This window comes from Amblyomma mixtum, chromosome 10 (genome assembly GCF_055824585.1).
Source record: "Amblyomma mixtum isolate Tamu chromosome 10, ASM5582458v1, whole genome shotgun sequence".
NCBI lineage: Eukaryota > Metazoa > Arthropoda > Arachnida > Ixodida > Ixodidae > Amblyomma > Amblyomma mixtum.
This window is the reverse complement of record NC_143021.1, coordinates 122,572,975-122,592,389: the sequence shown is the minus strand read 5'-3', so window position 1 is coordinate 122,592,389 and position 19,415 is coordinate 122,572,975. Positions and strand designations below refer to the sequence as shown.

At 44.6% G+C, this 19,415-nt stretch overlaps 1 protein-coding gene and 1 pseudogene across 1 annotated transcript in view; one reads left to right on the top strand and one right to left on the bottom strand.

Annotated features, from left to right (window-relative positions):
• LOC149326824 (trypsin-1-like) overlaps positions 1–19,073 on the bottom strand; it is a 54,791-nt gene extending 35,718 nt beyond the window's left edge. The window contains exons 1-3 of the mRNA XM_089564689.1: positions 18,957–19,073; positions 16,423–16,526; positions 10,322–10,460 (exon numbers count right to left, since the gene is read on the bottom strand). Coding sequence (XP_089420815.1) covers positions 10,322–10,460; positions 16,423–16,526; positions 18,957–19,073 — 360 coding nt within the window. The remainder of the gene's footprint in view (positions 1–10,321; positions 10,461–16,422; positions 16,527–18,956) is intronic.
• On the top strand, positions 709–2,916 carry LOC149326825 (uncharacterized; annotated as a pseudogene).
• Positions 19,074–19,415: the final 342 nt, after the last annotated feature.

Genomic DNA, 19,415 nt, shown 5'->3' with positions numbered 1-19,415 from the left:
ATTTACAGGAATTTTGGGTTTTTTCCGACGGGCGGAGCCGGGATTTCACCTGACGAGCTCCTTACGCGGTCGCTTAATACCTGCGACTGTCCAATACTAGACCTTTCCCGTAATGCATCACAGCTCGCGTTTCTTGTTCGATGGGAAAAAGATAGCGCGCACCGAAGTGGCTCTAACAAAGAGAAGCAATTGGGCGGGGGAGCCATCACCCAAGGAAAACCGGTTGAGAGGCAAAAGTGGACTGTTTTGCCTGAGGATGAAGTCCAAATTGGGCTAATTAGTGTATATTCATAATGATGGTTCAACAGCGCGAACACACCAAGTCCATGAAAGATAGAGGACACACACACCAGCGCTGAATTCAGCGCTGGTGTGTGTCCTGTCACTTTCTTGGTCTATGTGTGTTTGCCTGTGGGCCGAACTTGGGCTAGCCCACGTAGGCCGGACTTGGGCTAGCCCATGTGGGCCGGACTTGGGCTTGCCCATGTGGGCCGGACTTGGGCTAGCCCGCGTGAGTCCCCGCTGCACTGCCGCCTAATACTGTATTTACACGGGCGCCCTTAACTACAGTTAAGGTAACTACGGTTCTCCGTAACTATTGTTAGCCGTGCTCACACGACAAGCCAAACCATAGTTACGCCACTAACTGCAGTTAACGTAACCGAGCTGGCTAACTACTGTTTGCGGCTAACTACTGTTTGCGACAAGATGGCGGCGCCCGCGGCAGCAGAAACGCCGATGTCAAGCGAGTCGTCCTCCCAGAGGCGTGTCAACTGGCCTGATGCAACAACAACGGCCTTGATACGCATCTGGGAGGACCATCTCCCTGCGCTGCGAGGCAACAAGCGCAACGCGCGATACGCAGCGATCGCGGACGCGCTGAACGCCGAGCTTGCGCCGGGCGAAGGCCCATACACTGCCAAGCAAGTCAAGCAGAAGATGGACAACCTCAACAAGAAATACCGGTAAGTGCGATCTTAAACGAATAATACTCGTGCAATATCGCTTTCTTGGTGTTGTTTACTCAGTGCAACAAGCTATTAAAGAACTCTGGTGCAACTGAGCTATAGCCCCCCATGTGCGGCAGTATAGCACATGTCGCTAGCGATTACTGGTGTCCGATACGATCTTGCAGATATGTTATCAAGGTCGTAAAGTTTTCGAGAGTAAGGACACATGACAGAGGCAGCAAACACGTCACTCGGCGTATAGTCGTTCTAATTTGACTTCGCTCGTGCACGCGTGCATCGAACTGCATGACAACTTCATCCTCCGTTTGTGTTGTTATTGTCTACGATCTTCATCGCCATCAGCGTCGGTATTTCATCTTCGGTACGCGTCGGCATTGCACGCACGCGTCAGCGTTTCAGGCGTCCTGCTATGGCAGTAACTGAGCAGATTTATTTTTCTTTCATATAACTTTTCCGCGTTCCACTCTGCACTGCCTCACAGATACTTGAATGCCATTAGCAGAACCATAATACGACAGTTGCGGCTTCACTTTCAAAACTGCAACCGGTAGGATTAAAGCAACATCACTAATTTCACCAACACATGCGCCTGCTGGTTAGGCACATAATTGTGAAATATTAGTCTCGCAGTGTTGAATGCACAGTGGCCTTTAATGCACTGAAGATAACTGCTGAGACTGCGAACTGCTCGGATTGCAATCTTTAATGTCTTTTATTTAAGCAGTACAATTATTTATTGAAATGATTTCCATTTTTTCAGGCAGCTGAGACGGACAGGCACTGCTACAGGCTCACCCGGTGTGCCATGGTTGTTCTACTGGCAGCTCCACAGTTTTCTTGGGTGCCTGCCCATCAACGATAATGGGCGAGTCGAGGAAAATATGGAGGTGACTTGCTATTTGTAACATTGCCTATCAGTACATGAAATCACGGCACAATTCCATCACTGCCCATTTCTCAGTGCACTGTGTATTTCGATTTACGACAGGCTGGCCAGTGGCAAACAGTAAAGAGCACATTTGGGAGTTGTGCAGAGTAAACCACTCCCACAACCATGAGCATCGGCAAAGCAGAGCAAAAATGGCACTTGCCTCTTGAAACCATGTACAGACACGGCCGCGTTTCGATGGAGGCAAAACGGAAAAGGCCCTCGTGTGCTGTGCGACGTCAGTGCGCGTTAAAGATACCCAGGTGGTCGAAATTATTTGAGCTCTCCAATATGGCACCTCTTTCCTCCTTTTTTCTTTCACTCCCTCCTTTCAGTTAAGGTGTAAACCAATATGTGCGACATTTACTGCGCCATTTCCTTTCTTCATAGACCAAAAAAAGACCCCTTCAACCTCAGTGCCATGCTGAAATGCCCACCTCACCGTGGCCGTCAATAGCTTCTGTTTTTCTCAATATGCTGTGGCAGCTGGTGAGTGCATTTCTTTAGGATGCCTTTAACCTCTCCTTTCAAATCTTAAAAGCATGCTGTTTTCTCTGTTGTGTCATGTGCAGCTGCCAGTCGTCAATGAGGCACATGACGGTGCAGAAGTGGTGATGTCGTGGGAGGACGGGCTTCCAGAAGCAAGCAGAGAGGACCACCTGGAAAATGCTGCCAGTTCCGCCAGCTGCAGCACCACTCCTGTGGTACATGCACTGGCAATTACAAGTGGCAGCAATGGCGGTGGAGGAAGCAGTGCGGTTACTGCTGGGACAAATTGTAGCAGACCCAAAACTCAAAAGAGTAGCCACAAAAGACCGGCAACCACTGTGCAGCAGCTGATTGCCCTCCACAAAACAGAAGCAGAGGAAGCAGTACGGGCCGAACGAAAAGCCCATAAAATGCGCAAAAAAAATGGTCCGCCTTCAAGGAGAAGCGAACGACATTAACGCAAGCATGGTCAGGCTTCTAGAAAGATTCCTTGAGAGAGGAAGCAGTCAGTCACAAAATAAAGAGTGATCTCAAGTGCTTGTTGGTTCGCAGTTTGTGATGTATTCTTTTGAGGGCTTCCTGGGTGCTGCCATATATTTCATTGGACTGTCACGTGCACGTCACCCTAGCACGGCTTAAGAGGCAATGGAATCAGTTTCTGATACTCCAAAGAGGAGGCGTTTCGACAATGCAGACCGATGCAAAGGTATTTAGCAGCATGTGATGATATGAACAAAGCTCTTTTACGTCTGGAATTTTATACTGTGGATTAAGCAGCAAATTACTGTGGGGGTTGACTACCACAGCAGTGTGCAGTATACGTATTGACAATGGGTGTGTGTACACTACAGAAGAATATAGGTGTGGGTGCAATGAACGAATAAGGTTGTGGCAAGAAATACTGCTGTTTCTCCTAGGGTATCGCTCCACATACCTTTCCACAGTGAACTTCCTGCTGTTGCCTATCCACTGATCATCATTTGCAAGGGGCGTTCATCTTTTTTCCAACCAAATGGGCTTTCTTTAGGGTAAGTGATAGCGTGCGGGGAGACTCTGGGGAATATTAATGATAGCAAAATAGTACTGACATGAAAATGCACAGAGAAAGTTTACTTTTGCTAAACAAACAACAGAAAATGCAATAGTATCTATCACACTGCACTTTAAAACTGTGAGTGCGAGACTAAAAGCTTTTTGAACTGGTAAAACAGGAGCATATAGGCCAGTAATACACAAATATTGCGAAGAAATACACAGCAAGCAATAGAGAGCAACAGACAATGCACAGATCATGCTACAAAATTACAAAATGAAATAGCACAATGACAGTATATCAGCAAAAAAATAGCAATATTCAACAACAATGAATACTATAAAATGTGAAACTTAAGATATAAAAATGGGAGCGTAAACCAGCTTTTCATTATTGTGTACCAGCAAATTGTTTATTTACTGGAAGGATTGAGATCTGCATGATTTAACAGGTTTGTCAGCGAAAGTAGTGTGTAGGTGAAGGACTGTTTGTCGCAATAAGGGCTAGTGGTTGGTACAAACCGAAGCTTTTTACAGCTTAACGTGAGCCTAACTGTACAAATGATAGATTTTCATGCTTTCGAAAGAAAGTTTTGTGGGATATTAGTAAGGTATGTGAACTCTGTAAACAAATTATTCTCTAGTAGTGTTCCCCTTCTCAAACTATATTTTGTCACAGGTGTAAAAGACGAGCTTAACAGTCAGCAGTACGCTTCGTCAAGTTCTTTCTTGTCCTTCCTTTGCTTTGTGCTGCATTTCATCCTTACATATGACCCACTCACCCAAACCTCTGGCTTAAAACAGTTAACCTCCGAGTATCATTCCACCTGCCTCATCCTAGCAAAGCAGTGAGCACCCTCTGTACCAAGTAATCTCGCTACAAGGCTTTCATTTGGTTTGTAGCTAAATGGGTTTCCTTTATGGCAAGTGAGTGTTGAAGCTGAGATTAGGGGACTTAAAAGTAAAAAGTTGGTTCTGACATAAAACTGTACATGTCTGATATACGTTGCTTACAAGTAGTTCATTACAAACATATTGCACTACACTTTCTTCAATGTCTTGTTTTTTAGCAGCAGTCATTTTAAAAGCTATGAATGTTGACACATTGAACTGGATTTATTGATGCTTGGTTACCGGAGCCTGTGTTCATGAGTTAATGCAGAAGCACATGAGAATTATTCTTATGGGGAAATAGTTACGCATGTGTTGTCTGAACCATTAATAAAGGAAACAAATCTGAACTTGGAGGCAGATGAAATTCTACTGGAATAAATTTGTGCAAATGATGCCATAATGAGGCTCCTAGCATTCCTGAAATGCTAGGTAACAGCAAGGGGTATACAGCCGTGCATCAATTTTAATGCTTTATTTGGTTCCCGGGCAGTAATGTTCATTAGGAGAATAATTCGCAACAATAAATCATGACGAAGCAACACAACAACAAAACTCTCCCTATCAATGGTACATAATGGTTGACGTGCGCAGCATAAAACTTTCACACTGTGTTTTACCGGTGGCCAAACTAAAAATACAAGACTACAAACATATTGTTGCAGACATGGTGTTACAAGGGGTTAATTCCAATGGCACAATGACTATGTATCCCAGATAGTCCCTCCATCCCCTGCTGCACAATACACACACGCACTCTGTCGATACTGGTTGCACTAATATTTTTCACCGTAACTGCTTGAGGAAAGAGGGAACCATTACAGCAACTCAAAGGAAGGACAAAATGACCACCATGCAATAAGGCTCTATTTTAGAATGAGAGTGAGCAGACTCTCATGCAGCGTCCGAGATTTGAAAAAAAAAAGAGACAGTACAGGCTTGACAATAGAGTTTTCCACATATTGGTGTTAATGTAATCGTGAACAGGTTAAAGCACTGTCTTGCCCACCACGAAGATGTCCACTTCATGGCATATGCAGACAATGTCATCATCTGAATAGAAGTATGCAAGCAGCGTATACCCACCAAAGTATCACATCCCTTCATGAAGCTTGTGGGATCGTCATCACCCGAGTGTGACCGTGTGCTCATTAGGTGCCACTTCGCCCACATATCGCGGGTTCGGGCCGGAGCAAGCTGAGGGCACTGCCAGCGCTTGGTGCGCGCCTGCGCTCTCGCTCCGAAGGAAGGAAGGCGCAGTTATTTAAGAGCACCAGTGTTTATTACACATAGAGCTGCATTACATAACACTGCACTAATCCCCAGACCTCGGTGCAACCCATAGCCCCGCCGCAGCACCCGAAAGCGGGCCCGCGGAGCCGCGTGCGCAAAGCAAAGACTACATACACGCGGGACAGCACAGCTAAGGGCGATCGCATGCCGCGCGGCCAACCAAAGGGGTTAAATCACGCGCAGCGCAAAACGAGGAAGGATGGGGTAAACGCGGAGCACATCTTGACGACGCAGGTTGCACATCGATGGCTCATCGCGCGTCATCACCAGCAATGGCCGGCGATGACGCAGAACCAGCCAAATCAGGCCCTCCCGAATCCGGAGCGCGTCGGCCCCGCACAGGCGGGCTACACGACTCCGGAAGTTCGGGCCTGGACTCAAGCATACATACTAGATGCGCACGTCAAAGCACCCGCGTTCTTGGGCCCCCGGCAAAGGCCGGGGCACCCGGGAGCCAAACTCTACGCACCTTTCTGCTGCCCGAGTCGGTGGCGATCTCCCCGTTCATTTCCCGCTCGGGACCTCTCGCCGAAACAACGCCGCCCAACTGTCACTCGGTGTGACCCAATGGGGAAGCGAGGTCGAAGCGGGAAGAACGGAAGGGAGGGTGATTTACTGCGGTTCTCGGAAGAGCTTCCCTTGCAAGGGAGGACAAGCAGCGCGGCTGCCCGCATTCCGCTCGCGGACACCCCACGGGGGGTCTCTCTAACGAACGAAACGGCAGAAGCGGGCGCACACTCGGGTAGCCCAAGAAGCTCAATCCCCACAAGCTTAAGATTCATTTGAGGAAAAGCTCATTACCACAGGCATGCATATGTCTCCAGAATAAAATTAAATACAACACAATCAAAGAGACACCTACAAAGAGATGCAAATGGCAGCTCAGCACGAGAGACAAGCGGTTGAAATGGTTAAAAGAAAGGTAGGTTGGTATTCTTGGAATTCCTGTGAGAAGAGAGCAGTGGCAGAATGGGTGCAGTAGTAGAAACTCAAGCCTCTAAATGAAGTCCTCATAAATGGCACCAGCTATACCAGCAATGCATCAGCTTTGCTGCAGTGAAAGCAAAGCAACCTCGGGCAAAACGCCTTCTGTGCCAACCTACAGTTGCCATTTCCTCTCATTCTCATTATATACACAGAGCTAGCTCCTGTTACATTGTGCCATCTCTCTGGCAGCTACGCAGCTGAACCACCTATTAATTCATCTTAACAAAACTGAACCTCAATTAGCCCAAGGATTTAGTTGCTCAATACACTGAGTCATCTATTAGTAAAAAAGGCAAGGAACACGGATCATGCAAGATGTTTCAGTTGCCTGAAAGATGGTTTGCCAGAGCATTCCGTATAGCTACCCCTGACGGCTCTACTCGGCTAGTTGTGCACACTGGCTGAGGACGCCTCTCATCTGCACTTTGCACTGCACCAAACCAGCCTGCATCACACTGATCATTGAGCTTCTCACAGATATTGTGCAGCACACAAGCAGCGCGGATCACAGTGTTCACATTGTGTATGTTGCACTCCAGACGTTCAGCAAGATTCTGAAGCGTGCTTTCACACGCCCAAACGCATTTTCGACCACACGTCCGGCACTCGACATATGAAAATAATCACACACTGAAGAGCACAGGACACGATATCGCACACTCGTGTCATGAAAGTGAGGAGGCAATGAAGCGCCGCACTTGACTGCACTAACGACGCACAAGCGTTGCGAACACAGTCAAAAATGAGATACAACGGAACGAGCATTTCTTCCTCCATGGGAACGAGCGATATGGCGGCTCCCGTTGGGACAGTAGTGGCTAGATATGGCTATTATGTTGACTGTAAAGTCAACTACGATCATTGTGTGTAGACTCCTTTCCAGCTTTACTCTAAGGTCCGCCACATGCGCAGGAAAAAAACTGCCCCGCAGATAGAAGAACGAGAAACAACCGTTTTTTCGATCATATAATCTTTTTAAAGTAATCTCGATTGATAATACACCGCTTTAGGTGAAATCATAAATTCACAAAGGTGGTAATCACATGACGGTTTCCGTCACTCTAACCGACATGCCCAAATTGCGTGTAAGCACGGGTAACTGTGGTTTGCGTTAACTATGGTTAAGCCCTCTAACAGCAGTTAAGCTTAACTATAGTTAGGCTGCCCGTGTAAAGAGGATATAAGCCCCCCTGGAGGTCCCCTCTAAGAAGCCCATTACTGCCCCTATGGGTCCCACAAAAGACCGAGGAAAGCCCCCTGTATCGTTTTTATGCATGCAGACCATAGGGGTTCCCCTGCTGGTCCTATGTAGCAAGCCCACTGGGCTGCCCATGTGGGTCCCGCGCGATGCCGAGTTGCAAATCCCGCACATATCCCACATCGGGCCCCCATGGGCTGCCCGTGTGGGGCCCGCGAGGGCCCGCAATTCCGAGCCCCGTTTGTGCTACTGGGGCGCTGAGCCACAGCGGCGGCAAAATACATCGGAAGTGTGGGACCCCGTGACCGTAAGTTTGTGCGGACCCAACGCGTGCGCCAAATTTGAAATTCCGGAATGAATACTGAGATGAATCGGAAGAAAGTGTGCAAATCGAAATGCAGTCAATAATTAGTGATTATAGAAAGTGTCAAGAATCAATTACGGTGAATTAATTGTGAATAAAAGTGAACTATTTATGAACTAAGGTGATAATGTGACAAAAATGCGAACTATTCGTACATTAAGGTGGATTAAGGGCAAATAAAACGAATTAAGTGCGAAATAATTGAGAAATATTGTCAGCTAAGATGAATTGAAAAACAATGATTTGTAAATGGAGTGGTTCATTAAGGAACTAAGAAAAGTAACTTGAAATGAGGAGGCGTCATTGCTTTTCATTACTACAATCCGAGTTACCTCAGTAATCTCGGATTTTTTGTTATGACTTTCTGCAATGCTTTTATCAGCTTTTCCTTGCTTCTTGGGGCAAGTTGATCAATAAGTTTGATTGGAATTTTGTCGATCCCTGGGGATATGGGTTCAGGAATATTTGCTTCCGCCTTTTCCCAATTAAGACTAGTCAGTTCGAAGGTGTTCCCTTTTGTGCTGTCCGGTGTTGCTCTCTAACTTGGGGAGGTTACCCTATAGTTATTCCTAAACGACTCAACTATAACTTATGTGTTGTAGTTCACAGCGTTGTCTCCTTCTATACGTTTTTCCTCAAATCTTGAATGTGTTCCTGCTTTTTTGTTGAATGGTATGGCAAAACAGCGCTGACGGACGGGACGGAAGAAGGCGAGACAGACACATGCGCTGAACACACATGAACCAACCAGCCCGACTCAGCCCTCTCCTGCATTTTTGTCTTCCTTTTAACCAGCTAGCTTATATGGTTTGAAAATTTTCTTGCCCCCCCTTCAGTTGCATCGTGAATTTCAGCCTGCCAGTGATCAGAACACAGATTTATTTTAACCTGGACGAGGACCTGAACTTGCTGTTTCTCTTGTCGATAAGATTCTCATTTTTCGCCTATTTCCTCTTCAGATAACTGCGCCCTCTTTTCTTCTCCGTGTTCCCTTGAAGCCGCCCTCCGTTGTTCGATGGCGTCCTTAATTTCTATATTCCACCAGCTTCGTGGCTTCCCCTACCCTGTCCAGCGGTTTACTCCTTTTACTTGTTTCATTTTTGTTTTGATTAGTGGTTCTAACTGATTATAATCGCCCTTTTCCATGGAGCGTTGCTCCATTGCTCCTCTATGTCGGCTGGCATTGGCGCTATTTGTTCGTCGTTTAATTTTGCGTTCTATTTTTTAGTTCTATGGGTTTCTTTTCTGATTAAGGCTCCCAAACGTAAACTAATACGTTTATGACCACTTCCCAGGCTGTAACTTGCATGTTTTCGTCCCTCTTGCGCCGTCTTCTCAATCTCAGCTCTGAACCAGCTAGCCCAAATCGATGTACTTCTTGTGCTTGTATGCTCTGAACGAAGTAAGGTGCCCACTTTTAGCGAATTTCATTCACCTTTGTAGAAGTTATGCAAGCACTCGGCAGACTAACGGTTTGCCTAAGCACCTATTGTATTTAACTAAGTTTCAGGATAGTTGCTGAAGGAGAGCGAATAAATTGCGTAGAACTTCGGATAATTCTTCGTTTCTTTTCGAGTCAGAATCAGCGGCCATCAAGACTTAGGCAAACAAACAATTTTTCTCATGTTCAAACTTTTTATTACGCGCTGTGTGCCTATTCGTTTATATATATTTATTTTTATTTAATTAGACATACTGCGGTCTTTCTTCTGCCGTAACTCTCTTAACTCTTCTGTCTTGACTCTTCCAGACGCCTGCCGCTATTTCAATTTAGAAAGAAAAATTTTCTGCTATGGGAGTAAATCCAGTCCTCAAGAAGCGAATTTTTAGTTTTGTAAAGCATCGGAATGCCTGAATTTTTCGTCGCGAGCAAATACTCAATCGTGGAATAATTTTCTTTTTTAGAGACACATATAATACAGAAATTCGAAAAAAATTAATATTATTTTCAAAGATGCTACCAAGGTCACTCTGGAATAGAATACTGTATACTACGTTCGCTATTTACCCTAAGAGAACCAAGCTTTTTTGTTTCTTAGAGGAGGCTAAACTTACATGAAGCAATGAAATCGTGTAATGGCTAACAATTCTTCCGTCTATCACTATGCCACAGTAGAATTGTCATTGATGCGGGCTGTCAGAGTGGTTAAGATCTCCAAACTACTTGCTTTGATTACGGCGATGTCATTGGCGTAGATCTGGCCGTTGTAATCAGGATGCACCAGTACTTTTTGTGCCTGAAGCCGAAGCCCTGGAGTCTTGTTCGTTGAATCCAGGTAGACTTGGATGGCTCGCGTGGAATAATTCCTTAAAGCAGAGAGAACGTCAACATTTGTACACGTCTCGTTACACTGCAGCATTCAATAATCACACAGAGCGGGACGCGTAAAGCACTTCAGGACAAACAAACAAACGACTCTGGGAAAATACGTGTCGCGTCTGGTAAACTGTACCCGAATAGGCGCCTAAATACCAAGCTTTGGCGCGGCAGTAACACCATTGTGAGACTTGCGCAATGAAAAGTGATTTCTGTCTTCGCTCCCGATTAGACCGAGATGTCCTGCTCAGTTTTCTACTGTTGCCACTATTTCGCAATGTTATGGTTTGCAATGAACAGCATGCTTGAACACTACTTTTTTGATCTGACCATTCCTAATTTTCATGCAGTGCGAACTCCAGACAAGGAATCATATAAATTAAAAAATTCCATGGTGTACATATAGTTTAAGGTGAAAGTACTTTTTTGTTTGCTCTCTATAGGTACCTAGCATATACTTTTTTTCTTTTTGCAGTATTGACAAATATGTTATGAAGGACCAACACAATTCTACAGCAAGGTTTTTGTTACTTACGCTATCCGTCTGTAACCAAACTGACAAGATCACACAAGCTGACTGGCAATATTGGTGCTGTCTTGATATCTAAGAACTTCCCCATACACTGAAGTGCGCAAGTGTATGGTGTAACTGCGGAAAGGTGTTCCTTGTGAAGTTTTTTCATTCATAGATACTGCGATCTAGTACAGATAATAGCAGGTTGGAAAAAAGCAAAGAAAACACAATGATATAAATACTCTCAACTTCATAACATTTGCAGACCATTTTCACATATCATTAAAGAATTATGATGAACAGTCTCGCTATTATGCTTGTTCCAATCACTAATTGTCCTCGGAAAAAAAGGAATATTTAAAGCAGTTATTTCCCGCATTCAAAGGGATTATTGTTAGTGCATGCCTTTGTCTCGTGTAACCTGAGGAGTAAGCAAAATAATTATAAGTATTAACTTTATAATGACCTTTTATAAGCTGGAAGAAAAACCTTAATCGACAATTACGACTGCGCTCAACGACTGGGGGTAACCCACTTCGCCTCCCGAGCTCACTTACATATGCACAGATACATAGCTAAAAAATGTAGCTACTTTATGCTGTATTCCCTATAATTTCTGAATGTTTGTTCACGGGAAACGGTCCCAGATGGTAACAGGATATCTAGTAGCGGACAGACGAGGGAAATTATATGCCAATCGAAGAATACTAGGTGGGGATGACTTTCGTGAGCACCCCAAAAAAAAGTTTCCGCATTGAATTCGCTACGACAGCATCTATGTGTTTTGACCACGAAAGGTTGTTAGTAATCCATAGGCACAAATATTTACACTCTGTCACCTCTAATAATGATATGTTGTTAGTACCGTACACAAAATGAAGAGGCATTTTCTTGTGTGTAAGTTTTTTCAAAATAATACGCAGCTGCCATTTGCTGCACTGTGCAACCACCTTCGTTAGGTCATTATTTAGACGCACCTGGTCTTCAACTGAAGACACCACTTACTACAAAATACATTCATCCGCGTAAAGCTTCACACGGACTGAAAGATATGGCACAGTGGCATTAATAAACAAAAGAAATAAGTGTTGTTCCAAAATAGACCCCTGGGGAACGCCAAACATAACCCAGCTAGAAGACACTGCTAGAAGAAATATTGTTTAGAGTGACGAATTGACACCTCTTCGAAAAGTAAGCCGTAATCATTGTAAGTATCCGGTCGTTTTTAATATAATAACTTAATTTATGAATTAGATTGTTATGTGATGCCTTGTGAAATGCTTTGCGGAAATCCATGACTATTACGGCTGTTTCCTTTCCCTGGTTAATCGAGTAAGCATAGTCCTGCACAGTTTCAACAAACTATGTACGTGTAGAAAACCCACGCCTGAAACCATGCTGAAAATCCGCAAGTACTTAGTGCTCTTCCGGAAACCTAATATATGTTTGTGAATTATATGTTCCAAAATTTTACATGATGTCGACAATAGAGATATGGGTTGGTAATTCTCGATGTGTGTTTTTTTTTCCGGTTTTGCGTAGAGGTTTAGTCGCGGCTGTCCTCCAGTCATCCGGTTAAGAACCGTCATGTAAAGATCTGGTGAATATTACTGTCATGTACTTTGCGCACCACTCCGCATAGCGCTTCAAAAAATGTTTGCTATGTTATCTGGACCAGGCGATTTTTTTAACATCAAGGTTCAAAAGCAAGTTAAAAACACCAGTCTCTGAAATTGCAACATCAGAAATGGCAGGGAGTGCTGCAGAAAAGTTGGGCAGACAATCATTGTCCTCTCTGTATACAGACTGAAAGAATTTGTTGAATGCAGAACAAAAAACAGCCTCATTACGCACACATTTGCAGTCTACTATGAATTCGTTCGTGGGAGAAGATTTGGGCGTGATTTGGCGCCAGAATCTCTCAGGAGGCGTTCTAATAAACGAAGGCAGGAGTGTTCCGTAATATTTTTCTTTGACGCAAATTATTTTTTACTTAAGGTGCTCCAAAATTGCTTCCACTATTGGTTTTAATGATGAATTTCTGCTTCATTTCTTTTCTAACCTTTAAGCTTTCGCTGCAAGCGTAACGTTCACCGAGAAATCCATAGATTTCGGTACACATAATTTTTTTTGCAATTTTGGGAATGCACCGGGAAATACATTTGGAAACGATCATTTTAAAGGTAAACGATAGGTCATTCAAACTATCAGTGTCATTCCTAAATTTATCGCAACATGAATCATGCATATCCAGAATATATTCGTCCGCACGCGAAAAATGCGGAAACATTTCACGCCAGTTTGACGATCTGAGTACACACTTGACAAGCTCAGCAGGACAGCTTTGTGATCAGATATTTCGTTTTTGACTTCACAGGCTATGAAGTTGCGGATGGCACCACTTACAAAAATTAGATCTATATTTGATCCTACGGCTCCTTGCACTCTAGCAAAATTATTTACTACTTACAGCAGGTCAAATGTGAACACAATGTGAGCATTACGGTATCGGCGTTGTGGGAAGTGTATTATGAAAAGGTGTGCCAGTCAATGTTAGGCAAGTTGAAATCACCAGCCGGTATTAGTCTATCGTCTCTCGTTACATGTCAATGTAAATATGCTCTTAAGTTTTCCAACACCACAACAGAAGTGTTGGGACGCCTGTAAAAAACACCAAGAAGAAAGCGAACCTTGTTGATGTATGTTTTGCAAACTATAGCTTCAATGCCGTCAGCAACAGGCATCCTGAAAATTTACAATGATGATTTCATTAAAATTGCACTCCTCCACCTCTTCTAAGGCGGTCGCAACGAAAAAGCCTACAGTCTTTGGGAACAAATTCGTTGTCATATATTTCATTGCTTACCCAGGTCTCAGTAAGCATGGCAACGTCCGCGTCGTGAGAGAACAGCACGCCTTCAAGTTCTGCATCTTTGTTTACGACGCTGCGACCATTTATGTTAAGAATTTTGAAAACCAGACTGTTCCTTTTCTGGTGTCACTTTTGATTCCTCAGGGTTTTATACTGAGTGTTTGCTGCATTATCCCATCCGAAAATGTTACCGTCAGTGTTAAGCTTGTCAAAAACCACCTTAACCTTAGCACCATTGCTCTTTTCCCAAGTTGCGCTTTCTCACAACTTTTTTCTGACGTCACGAATTCTTTTTGAGAAGTCTTCACTAACCGAAAAATCTGTGCCGTTCAACTTAGGACATGCCTTAAATATTGAAGCCTTTTCGCGGTAGTCACTCATTTTTCTGATGACAGGGCGATTCTTTGTTGATTTCATACCTATTCTGTGACACATTTCTATGCTGTGTATTGTCATTCCTAAGCTCTCGTTAAAAATTTCCTTTGTTATTTTCCTCGTCAGCTCTGTTTCTCGTTCTTCATTCCCTTCTTTTATTCCGTAAATAAGCTGGTTGTTCCTACGGCTCCTGTTTTAGCAGGTATGAAACGGTGCCTTCCAGTTTAGTTACAGTCCTCGTTAGGTTCTGCAGTTCCGTTTTTATTGTATTGATCGTTGCTAGCTCTATTTCAAGACCTTTAACTCTACCTGTCAAGCTTTCTTCAAAAGAACCCTGTTTTGCCAGAATGTTGTTAACAGACGACGTGAGGTTGCTTTGGCCCAAAAGTAGCTGCTGTAGCATTTCTTCTTCCATTATATCTGGGCCTCGATTTGATTCTATGTCACCACATTTTAACAGATCATCTTAGAAAGAATGAACGTACGGCGATGCATTTCTTATACACCATGGGCAGGGCAGCAGCAAGCAATTATCCGCAATGGTTTCACTAAAGCTGGCTTTCAGAAGCCTGTGTTACATACAGAGTGGAACAACGTAGATATCGCCGGTAAAGGTAAGCCTTCTTTCCACGTAGAAACCCAACAATGTGCCTGTAAACATACATTGTGCGCGAATTTCACGCGTGTCCCCTGAAGCTTATGACTGGTCGGACACAATGCGAAACAATTTTTTTTTCTTTTTGAAATGAGCCATCGGACTACACCGGATATGTTGGACAGAATACAAATTACGACCGTGTTTCAAGTCTGTTGATGAAAATGCACTACCCTATGGAATTATTTCGCTGGGATTGTGTTCTAGCACCTTGAAGCATGAAACCATTCAAATAATTGCAAATGTGTGAAAATATTGTGCTTCGTATTTTAACGGACGATACGAATAAAAAGGGGGAAGCAAGTTTGGAGGTGTTTGAAGGCAAGTATATCAGGGGGTGGCAGAAAATTATTGCTTGGGATGAGATTACGTACTACAACGGAATTAATTCTTGACATTAATTCTTGCCCTGGAGTGGGCGCACTCAGGCTGATGATGAATTTAACCACGCGTTTAACACCATGGAACTAAAATGTGTATTAGAACTAAAGGAATCCAAGCATTGCACTTTCCTTAAATAGATACGAAACACGAAAAAAGCTGCGGAATTTATCGGTCCCGTCCTTATTCAATGAGTTATCTCAGGAAGGCCCTAGGCAATGCTTCGATACAACTTCGAAGAAAGCGCTTATAAAAATTTATTTTCACTGATTCTTCGGAAAACTTTTCTGAACCAAACTGATGTTACTGCTGTTCAGTTGCTTTATATTTGTTCTGTCTCCTACATGTATACAAAATGTATTAAATTGGTATTTATGAGTTTTATGTGTCCATACTAGTCCGATGGCGCTTTATTTCAACACACCATTGATTTTATTGCTGTGTGGAGCGCCAATTCACGCACGCCTTTTCTGTGGGAATTTTGTTGTACTCCGTTTGTTTATATGAAAGAACATGTTATGTATACTACAGGCTGCCAGTGCCCCTGGGAGAAATAGGGCCTTAAGTGGCACAGGATTGTGAAATTTGAATTGGATCGCAAGAACAAGAATAGAATTACAGCGGAGTAGCATAGACTTGACTGCAGGCTTGCAATTTATGAATTTTATGTTTTCATTCTGCCTGAGCGCATAATCCACTAAACTCCACTTGGAAACTGACACTGAGCTTATACAAACCGCGATGTGAGTTGTTTTTAATCTTTGTAATAGCTGGAGGTTGGCTACAGCTCATGAGCGCTCCATTCTTGCTAAGTACGGACTTTCACCGTCTGCTCTCGGGTCATACTTATTATACCAGAAAACAACAGCTCTGAAACTAGCGCTCAAAGGGTCGAATGAGTGGAGAATGTTGGGAAGTTTATACAAGATACAGAAGATTATACATGACTGAACTGGCTGCGAAATCTTTTCTACCCCAGTATATTACGTGAGGGGGGAGGTGCAAGTGCCTATCAATGGCCTTTAAAGTCCTTACTACGACGTCCTTATTGCTAAGAAATTTGTGGTAAAAAAAAAGATTTGTGTATATTGCATGCGGCATTAGTGAGCTACTCAGTACAAGTAAAGACACGCAACAAAGAGGTTGAATACTCACTGATTGTGTATGCAGTGGGCAGCAGTTAATATGACCCGGTTAGTGATGATAGTCCCGCCGCATCGCATTGCATTTTGCTGACTCAGCTTAACCTCAAGCCGAACCTGCGCTCGAGAACGGTGGGGTGAGAGAAAAAAGATTAGTGACGGAAATTTCCCTTTCATCACTTTTTCTGGGACGAGTGCGCAAGAAAAAGACGTTCTTTATGATACCGAGAAAACCTTCCCTCTGGTATACAAAAGTATTTTTTGAAGAACGATTACGAATACAGTTGAACCCCTCAATAACGAACGCCCTCAAGAACGAAATTCTCGCGGCAACGAAAAATTCTGGCGCCCCCGGCGAACTCCCATAGGGTTCAATGCATTTGTCCCCTCTCAATAGCGAAAAAGCAGTCCCGCATTAACGAAAGTTTGAGGTAGTGATCTGCAACATTTTTTCGGCACGTCAGCCAGTCGGGAACATAGAATGGGCAAAACTGCAGCATTAAACTCATCCGACAAGTCGGGCCCATTCATTTCACCTGCTAACAAGCACCGGCGCAGCCATTCTTGTTTACTTTCGGTTGTTTCGGTAATGATGATAGCAAAGCAATTTCTTTTTTTGCCCGCTGAAAGCGGCTTTTTGCTAGCCCGTCTGTTGGCGACTACGCACGCACGTGACGTTTCACGTGACGACACCGCCGGCCAACCGGGGAAGAGCAAGGAACCATTTTTTTTTTCTCTAGTGCGCCGACCACGCTGTCTCGCCGATCTCGCCGTCCGCCTTGTGCAAGCCGAATTCGCCCGCGACTTGCTTGTGTACAGTGTTTTTTGTTGTTTTTCGACTGTCGGAAACATGCTGCCTGCTGTAAAGAAGCACAAGTTTTTGACGCTGCAGGAAAAGGCTGCTATCATCGCCGAAGCTGAAAAAGGCAGAAAGAAGACGGAAATTGCGGAGGAGTTCAGTATCCCGTGCAGCTCACTTTCTACGATTATGAAATCAAAGAATGGCATCATGGCGGCACTCCAGAACGGTGCGCGCGCTCTGAAAAAGACTTTGGCAACGCCGGTGTACGAAGGCGTGCACAAAGCCGTATTTCAGTGGTTCCTGGACAAGAGAGCGAACAAGGTGCCTTTGTCTGGAAGCCTTCTGCAGCAAAATGCGATTGACTTCGCGTGCATTCTGGGGCACGACAACTTTAAGGCGAGCGCCGGATGGCTAAATCGATTTAAAGCGCGCGGCACTGCATCGTCGCCAAAGTGTTGTCAGGGGAGTGTGCGCGCGTCGACGCTGATGCAGCATCGTCCTGGATGCAGGAAAGTTACACAAGTAAGCTCGCGTGATGTGCTTGATGCTTTCGATGTTATCCGGACTTTTCTCGGCGACCACGACGACGACGAACCTATGCATAGCTTATCAAGCTGCGAAGCCAGAGTCGTCAAGCTCCTGCACAGCAATGTCAAGCAGAGCAAAATAAGCGACTTTTTTAATTCAATTTTTGGTTCTGGAAGGTAATGGGTGTGCTTGTTTGTCCATTTTCGCGACAGCGAAATTCTCACGACAACGAAAAGGTTTTCCTTCCCCGGCGGTTTCGTTATTGCGGGGTTCGACTGTATTCCGTTTCGTCCAGTCGAAAACTGGACAGATGTGTTTCGGTTAGTGCTGCGGCACTTAAATTACACTTAGTGATGTGTTCTAACCTAAACCGTCCTTTAGCTTGTTTTCTTTAGTAATACTTGTTTAAAATTGCCCTCACCCCATTCCCCCCCGAAGCACAGACCAGAAATTAAATAATCTAGCCTATGCATGATGAGTTGTTAATCTAAATTCAACTCATAGACGAGCGCAGGAAAATTTGGCGAGAAGAAAACTCAGACTTGAACTTTTCGGCTGTGATTGCTTTTTCTTACAAAAGTCAACGTCGCAGCTTCTACTTTACATTTCAGGCAATAGCGACCTTCCTCTTAACCAGTGTTGTTTCTAGTTAAAACAGAAGGCGCCTGTCATCATTTCCCTCTTAGATCACTGGCCGCGCCAGATCTTTCCGAGTGTCAAGCGCTGCTAGTGCCGCGAGATGTAACACCGAGGGTGCTCAAGTGCGGCTTCAGTTTTTATTCTCACCAGCACGAAGCCGCTTCGGAGTGGGTGTCTTTTTGCATGCTCCTAAAACGCATGCGCTTGTGTGAAATAATCACAATTCCGCTCAGGTAAAGAATATTTCGTATGGAGCGGGTCCAATTCAGCCCTCTTTTTTTCACAACGAAACAAATTTTCCAAGTCAGATACTTCGGAGCGCACTTTAATATCACTCGCGCGAATGGGCTGTCCTCGTTCAGGGCGAGTCCTAGGGACAATGAGTACTGTCTCCCATGAAGGAAAGTTGATAATTTATGCTTGCAATAAATATAAACTTTTTCGAAGGGGCTACAATTTTACCGTGGCTAATTCTTGACCTATACAGCACGTGTTCGTTCCCTCCCCTTGCCTTCCGTCAGCTGTGCCTTAGGTGGACTAGCTGTTCCTTGAAACCAGAAAATAGGCAGGTTACTTACAATCCATGGCACTACACATCTGCTGATCTTCTGACCGCCAATAATCCTGGCTTGAGAGCACACGTTCGCGAAGCCACATGCTGCAAAGGACACAGTAGAGAATACCACTTGAGGCATTATTGTTGCGAAAGCAACACTACGCGAGTCGCCGAGCCATTGCGCGGAACTCACGAAAAGGTCATACTGCGCATTAGCGAGGAGTAGTGACGGCAGACGGCGCGCCGCTGCTGTTGCTGCGCGGGTCACTCAGAGGTGCCGCCGCCCCGCTCTCCATTTGCGCATGCGCAGTAGCGGCACATAGCTAGCGTGCCGGGGCCGCCGCCGCTGCCGCACGCTCACCATCGTCTCTCTCTCTCTCCTCGTTGCTTTTGCAATCCTCCAGATATAACCAGAGATAAACCACTGCCAATTTTTGAAGTGTTGCCTTTCCTAAGGCAGGACGTGTTGAGGAAGGCAAAA